The sequence below is a fragment of the Priapulus caudatus genome, unplaced genomic scaffold, assembly GCF_000485595.1.
Source record: "Priapulus caudatus unplaced genomic scaffold, Priapulus_caudatus-5.0.1 Scaffold1094, whole genome shotgun sequence".
In the NCBI taxonomy this organism is placed as follows: Eukaryota; Metazoa; Priapulida; class Priapulimorpha; order Priapulimorphida; family Priapulidae; genus Priapulus; species Priapulus caudatus.
This window is the reverse complement of record NW_014578155.1, coordinates 1,777-9,576: the sequence shown is the minus strand read 5'-3', so window position 1 is coordinate 9,576 and position 7,800 is coordinate 1,777. Positions and strand designations below refer to the sequence as shown.

At 38.1% G+C, this 7,800-nt stretch overlaps 2 protein-coding genes across 2 annotated transcripts in view; one reads left to right on the top strand and one right to left on the bottom strand.

The window, feature by feature from the left end:
• LOC106815348 (NADH dehydrogenase [ubiquinone] flavoprotein 2, mitochondrial-like) overlaps positions 1–4,181 on the top strand; it is a 7,083-nt gene extending 2,902 nt beyond the window's left edge. The window contains exons 2-7 of the mRNA XM_014819796.1: positions 984–1,055; positions 1,430–1,483; positions 1,963–2,050; positions 2,461–2,560; positions 2,929–3,026; positions 4,002–4,181. Coding sequence (XP_014675282.1) covers positions 984–1,055; positions 1,430–1,483; positions 1,963–2,050; positions 2,461–2,560; positions 2,929–3,026; positions 4,002–4,132 — 543 coding nt within the window. The 3' untranslated portion in view covers positions 4,133–4,181. The remainder of the gene's footprint in view (positions 1–983; positions 1,056–1,429; positions 1,484–1,962; positions 2,051–2,460; positions 2,561–2,928; positions 3,027–4,001) is intronic.
• Positions 1–6,931, bottom strand: part of LOC106815345 (maestro heat-like repeat-containing protein family member 1) — a 56,957-nt gene extending 50,026 nt beyond the window's left edge. Inside the window, exon 1 of the mRNA XM_014819792.1 lies at positions 6,803–6,931. Coding sequence (XP_014675278.1) covers positions 6,803–6,857 — 55 coding nt within the window. The 5' untranslated portion in view covers positions 6,858–6,931. The remainder of the gene's footprint in view (positions 1–6,802) is intronic.
• Between the last annotated feature and the right edge of the window lie 869 nt (positions 6,932–7,800).

The window sequence follows — 7,800 nt, the reverse complement described above, 5'->3', positions numbered from 1 at the left end:
TTGAACCGCACCGGACAGCGTCACAGCGATGATTTCATTGGCCGGTGAGAAATGTCGTTGTGCGATTCAATGCAAGATTGGCAGTTTTGTGTGTAGCAAAGTTTGCGTAATTTTTATGTCGTGATGTTTTAATAAAATAAACGTGATTAAAGAGGAGAATACTGCATGGCAAGTGTTTTGTAATGTAGGTAAGTTGTTAATAAAGCGACGACTTTAGGTATTTCTTTGATTTTCTATGTAACACGGCCGTAAATAGTGAAAAGGTTGTCATGCATTTTGCATGACAGAATTCACAGGTTTTGTCTATGGATGGCTATTGAGCCCTAAAATAACATCAGAATATAAAAAATTTTAGGGCACAATTTATTGGTCTAAGCAGTGCACACTCGCACTGAGTGACTGATTGAGTTTCGCTCATAGGGTCTATGTCCCCCAGGGTGCTGCCGGAACATACCCTGGTAACTATCTGATATGGCTAGGGTTAGGGTCAGGGTTAGGGAGTAGGCGTAGGCGACTCCCTAGACTTGTTAGTGGAGTAGGCGTGGTACGGTCCGGCATATTAGATAGTACCAGCAGAGCATATAAATCACGTTGATTTATATGCTCTGGTACCAGGGTACGTTCCGGTATACCGGACCGTACCCTGGGTACGTTCCGGCAGTACCCTGGGGGACATAGGTCTCTCAGCCTGAGTTTCAGCCATTCTGATTATTGAAAGTATATTCATAAATTATTATACAATATTCTATATATTTAAATGAATAGGCCTATAGCTACTATTTACGTGTTTCTTTTTACCGTGATGAGCTTACTTTTACAGTTTACAAGCTCGCGTTGTTATTTTTACCAATGATAACAACATATAAACCAATAAACAAATAATATAAAAACGATGTTTCGAATTATGTATTACCTTGAGCTTATTGTCATCTCTGAAGTGTAATATGTAATCTGAATAATAATAGTACTCATTGCATTTGTAGATGAGGCAGGTGCAGCAGCAAGTCAGGGGATTCCACCAGACCTCGGCTGTCGCATCAAGTCAACTTTTTGTGGTAATTAGCTAAGTCACTGTAGAGTTTTAATTAAGGTGCACATGGGAAAAAATCTAACTCTAACGAAATCATCTTATGAATTCGACAAAGCTAGTGTTAGCATATATATGCAAAAAGTGAATTGGTGAATTGGTGTTTTCGTAGATGCGGTTGTCTGAGATATTCAAATTTATCTACTTAACCATATCAGGATTTTAATATTATAGTATTGTTATCATTCAGAAAGTTTCCAATGAAACAATATTTAATTTACGAATGTTTTAATGTTTGTTTGAATATTTTCATAAACCCGAAATTGAGCAGGGCCTTGCACTAGTAGCAACATATGTCCTACAGCCGGTTGTCTACTTGCATGTTGTTTGTATATTGTACAGCACAGAGATGATGATGTGGATGAGCCGTTTGACTTCACACCAGAAACTCTTAAGGTACGCAATTAATTAGTTTATCAATTTTAATAACTCAAGAATCTTTTTTATGTGAGAGGTATTCGCACATACATTTTCCTGAAGTGAGACCCTTAGGTACGATTCTGTGATATTCGCTGTTGAGTCGGTGAAGTGTTTCTAATTGTGCTGGAAAAGACTCTCTTGATCTCATGCTTGAGTATATGTGATTTCACAATTAACATTTGATCATTGTCTCTTATGAAACGTGTATAAACCAGATATTCACTGTCCAGAATTGTCCAGATACACAACATGTTCATATCGTATAAATATTTAAAAAAAAAGATTATTTATTTATTTATTTAGGCAATTATCCATCATATACAATACATAGCATACTTTTACAATAAAATTCTGAATTCATAAAATTGGATAACTACCATGGATATATACAGAAAAAGTATGACTAGCACACTTATTTACATTGGGGTCCTTGTATACTTTTCTTTATACTGTAGAAAGCAGAAGCTGTTATCAGCATATATCCAAAAGGCTTTCAAGCATCTGCAGTGATTCCTGTGTTGGATCTAGCACAGAGACAGCATGGTAATAATATGCATGATGGAGTCATTGCAAATGACGTAAATTAGAATTGCTATGTTGAATGTACAGCAAATTCTAGATTCATTCTAGCAATTTGAAATTTTATCCACTCCATTGAGTTTGATGTCAAAAATAAAAGTAGAATTTAGAACTCGTACATGGAATTTAGGTTAAAGAAAGGAATTGATTTTGCATTGTTTTTGATGAAAACACAAATTAATAATAACGAACATCCTAGTAGCCAAAGTATCCTAGAACCTTCATTAGATTACACTGAAAATTAGTGTCATAAGTATCAGTAGGCCTATCTGAATCAGTGAAATTACGATTTAATCCTGGCGATTTTACCTATTTGCATTTTCACTATTTATATACCTACAGGCCTATCACACATTGCCATCTGTTTTTCACAGGTTGGCTGCCCATCTCTGCTATGCACAAGGTTGCAGAGCTGCTAAAAATGCCCAGGATAAGAGTGTATGAGGTAGCTACATTCTACACAATGTTCAACAGGTACATACGAGCATTCCAACTGATATGAATTTCCTCTGGTAAACGGGCTGGTAGGCACATGCTACATGAGTGCCTTCTATAGGCAGTTTTTTGTCAAGTTTGTGAAATATTTTCTCTGTTGATATGTGATATATTATCAGGAGTCTATAAATAGATAATTGATAGACTCCTGATATTATGTGAAACCTTTTGTGTTATTAAATCATGTAGACACAGACTTTGTAGTTGGTAAAAGTGTTGTTGTGTGTTATTTGTTTATCATATTGTTGATGTTCAGGTGTCTGCTTTGTTAATAGTATATGTTGTTTGTGAATACTAACATGGCAGTTTGATATCCAAGCACTTGTGCATGTTTTCATTTGTTGCAGAAAGCCAGTTGGGAAGTACTTTGTGCAAGTGTGTACGAACACGCCATGCCTGTTGTGTGGGGGTGATAATCTACTGGAGGGTGTATCCGCTAAGCTAGGTAGGTCTGTTTATGCACTGGCATGCTCTGAGGCAACATATGTTTACTTGTATAGCTTTTACATTATTTTGTCGTGACTTCTGCTCACTCCTGTTGAATGAATATGTCACGAGTCTCTACACTATCATGTTATTACATGTCCTAATGAAAAATAGAAATGTTAGTAACCTTTGAAAGTATTTATCATAATATTAACATTAATTTCCTGTAAATCTCGAGGTTTAATCTGAGTTGTGTCTGAGCACGCATGCATGCTGCTAAATTTTATTTTATGTCAAACATCTTCGCATGGTTCTTGTAGCTTTTGTTCTGCATAACCTTGTGTTTCATTTTTGGTTCTTGGCAAGTTCTGGGTTGGCTTCAAGTAATCACAATTTTTAGATTTTCAATCAGCACAAGGATTGAAAAATTTATATATTCAGTCTGTGGCAATATCACGGTTTTTCTCACGAATAATATGCGGGTTGCCAGTATCTCACGATCAGTCATTGGTTATATGGCCGCCTGCGGTAAAAGTTCTTTGATGTTGCTCAGTAATTCGGAATGTTATTATTCCGAAGATATTGTTGAAATAAGAACGGGAACGCATCTTAGACCGGTATTACGCAGTTAATGTCATCAGCTAACAATAAATTCTGTTATCGTCTTGTGTGTTGGGTTCACGCCGAATTTTATTGGGAATTTCCTTGCAGATCTTGACACAAATGAGACGAGTGACCGTGGCAGTCCCGAAATGCCTCGTAGCCTAGTAGCTTCATTAACTTTTGTTGAATCATTGTTATCACTTATATTTATCGTCCTGAGAACTGTATACGGCTCCCTGTGCTAGGGATTGTATCGTGAGCTACCGGTATCGGGTCACACCCCTACTCATTGTTGAAGCGTGCACGGTGCCCACGATTCTTCCTGATGTTATGCTCTCTGCAAATACAGCTAATACGGGCCTTCGGCAATGCCTACCCTACTGCATTTCAGGCATCAAGGTCGGAGAGATGACAAAGGACAAGATGTTCTCGCTTTCCGAGGTTGAATGCCTCGGCGCCTGCGTCAACGCGCCTATGATGATGGTTAACGACGATTACTATGTGAGTACTCGCACACAGTGACACCCGGTCCCATCAAGCGTCCATGAAAACCCCCCAACTAAAGCAACCGCGATAATCATGGCAAGGTTCCATGAAAAGCCCAACGGAAACCACCCCCTCTCACAATAATCCACGGAAGGCTGTCTGGAAGTTTATTTAGAGAAAGTATACGCAGATCTTCTTAATTACAGGAAGGTTAATGTATTAAAGTGGATAAACCTTGCAACAAAAAGCCTATATAGACCTACTGTGAGCATACTTGCAGTGTGCAAACATCACAAAATGTTCTCATTGAGCCAGATAAGTGCTACAAACATTGGGATTTTCAAAATTACGTCCGATGTTGTTATGTCACACAGCTAGCAGTAGCCCTACGCTAGCGCAAAATAATTCCTGGAACGAAAACACTACATTTGTTTCCTGATTGCATAAGTAATATAGATAACAATATGATTTAAACAAATTTCACAATTTTGTACTGAATAAGCATATAATAATAAATTATAACTTGTTTTATCGTAGAAAAGAACTTTTAACGATCGCTCCACTGTGTCCCGGATGTGTAAACATCACTGTGGAAGAGATAAGTAATTTCGTTTAGATTTTGAGAAGAAATGTTCTGAAAGTAGCAATACAAATGAGCTCTAGTGAATTTTTGCAACATAGACGAGCTCACAGTGGGTCTATATATATGCATTTAGCTGCGTGCGAGGTTAAACAACTTTAATGCGTATACATTGTAACATTCCAAGATTCCAGCTTCAAATTCATGATTATAATTTTCACCAGGTGGCGCTAGTGTGTTAGTGTCAGCTTATAGTGTGTTTGTAAAGCACTCAATGTCTGTTGAATGTATTACTCCAAAATTGTATTTCTTACTTAACGTGTGGCTAATTTTGCTGCAGCTACCTTGTTCAGCAAAATTGCCACTTTGTTGGAAAACTTATTGTTTAATAACTAATTATAATAGTTATTACTTAATTATAAGCCAATAATTATCATAGAAGGCGAAATTTAATAATGTATATTCTAAAGATATTAAATATCCATTACATAAATTGTCCTAAAGTTTCCTATTTCTGCTGAGCTGCCTTGTCCGCTCTGCTTGTGTGAATACATGCTTTCGCAGGGAAATGTGATAAGCTTAGATTGAACAGGCGATTTTGAATGGGACTCTACATGCTGGATCTACATCGATCTATCACAGTACAACCTGTCTCGTCTGCTATGTCTAGATTTGTTTTATCCAGCAGTTAAGTACACACTTACACGGCTATGAATATTCACCCGTTTTGCGCTGCAAAAGTGAAATGCGCGGCATGGCCTTGAGCGTTTGTAGGATAAAGGAGACACAAAGTGAGAGAAAAACACACGATAACTGAAATTTTCTGGAATTTCCTCGCAATTTCCGAATATCCCATTCGAATACGGTCTTGAGGCAGGCCCGCCTTGCTCATACAGCTGCTACAGACTGGCTTACCTCCGCTGATAACACATGTGACCAAATAGTTTCCGTTGTTCGTGAAGAACAAGATCTGCTGGTGTTAAAACGATGTTGAGCTGCAATGTCAACTCGATATTTGTGAACGAATTTCTGAGTCGCCGGTTTTAATCAACGCTGCACGTTGTTTTATGAGAGTGTTAAGTGCAAGGAATTTGGTTCTTTTATGTGCATGTAGCGAAAGATATTGGTCATTTTATTCCAGTGCCCACCCTTATCCGTAAATACAACTACATACACACACACACACACGCACGCACATCATATATATATATATAGCTCTTGTCGGATACAAAGAAGTGCTCTGCGTTGTTGCGCCCTGTGTATACAGCGCTGTTAATAAAAATTGGTTCGGATAAATGTTTAATGAGCGAAAGTAATTATGGAAGGTTTCTGCCACTGCTGCTACGCGGCAACAGCCTGTTTGGTTGTACAGTCAGGAGCATCATGTGTGTGTGCGCGCGGGGGTGGGGCGTGCATGCGTGCGTGCGTGTGTGTGTGAGTGTGTGTGTGGTGTGTGTGTACGTGCGTGCGTGCGCGCGTATGTGTGTGTGCGTGTGTTTGTGTAGGTGTGTGCGCGCGTTGTGTGCGTTAGCACGGACTTGCGGAATTACCGTATTTTTTCATCAAATGTCCAAAGAAAATTTAGCAGACGTGCAACCGCATGAATCTTCAAAATAAGCACATACGTTATTGTTATATCTTTAATTTTGAACTTCAGACTGCGGACTCTCTCTTTTTGCTGCGGACTCTCTCTTTTTGAGGGCAGGGTTGGACTCCCTTGTTCAAAAGTTCATTTCTACCCCTGATTACGTGTCGATTAATCCTACATGCACAGTGATTATGGAGACCGTAGCATGTTACAGATAATTTAGGTAGTAATTTAGGCGAGTAGTGCATATATGATATAGTTTTTTCCATTCCAACTAAAAAATGACATTCACGTTACAGTCTATACACTATAATACAGCTATATGGGCCTACAGGCTATACACGGCTACAGTCCAGAGTCACTGCACAGGGACTTGAGGCGAAAAAAAAAGTGTTATATATATAAATATTCCTATTTATATATATAACACTTTTTTTTTTTCGCCTCAAGTCCCTGTGAGTCACTGATTCCAACATTAAAATATGATTGCTCGTTGCATTGCCTGAGAGGCAAGTTGATTGGAAATTCCTAAACATACCATCCACTTGCCCACCGGTAGTAAAAGATGCGTCGTCTGGCATTGGTAAAATCATAAACAATGCCGACGTATACACTTGTTTGAAATAAACTAACACAGACACTAACTAACTAGAACAGCGAACCGAGCTAAACCACTGGCTCAGAAACCCCAAGATAAACAAAATATCACATGAGCCGATGGGTACCCCTAAACACCGAAATGACTCTAAATGCTCCTATATAGTTAACTCTCGAAATGACAAAAATGATTCCAAATGCCTCGAAATAACTCGAGATGCACATACTTAACTCTCGGAATAACTATTAACGCTCTTGAACACCGATGAAATGACTGCGAAAATGTCAACGCAAATGACTCGAAATGCACGATATTAAGTATACTAAACTCTCGAAAAGACTCTGAATCAGATCTTTATCGATGAATGGAATTAATATTTTGGCTGCATACTGCCAAGTTTACATATTATTATATTAAGGGGAAGTGCATATGACAACTGGCAGTCCAGTCATTTTTTCTTAAGTGATTACGTGTCAACGGGCAATAGTTTCTAGCAAGCCATCAACGTAGTAATATTTGTGTTGTTATGTTGTAGTCCAACATAAAAAATGCTATGAAAATACAATTAGTGTTTCTGTTTACTTTGTCATGCTTATACTACTTCCTTTATATCGCCCTAATTTGCCGGTGAAAGCAACAGAGAGACAAGCTGCCAGTATCTGAACAGTACTGGGGAATAGGTGTTAGACCACAGAAAATTACGCAAACTCGTCTAGATTTTTGCCACAATTTACACCCACGTAAAAACAATTTTAATATCAGGTGAGAGTTTTGAAGGATATATTTAGTAACGTTTAGTTTCTTACTTTTAATGTAAAAAAACTGGCAAATTATTTTTTTTCATAAGACAAATTTTAACAATAGAAAATTCGTGACGCTAGTCCCTTTACTTTCGCACAAGTGCCTATAGCTATAGTTGTATACCAAATGATCGCCCG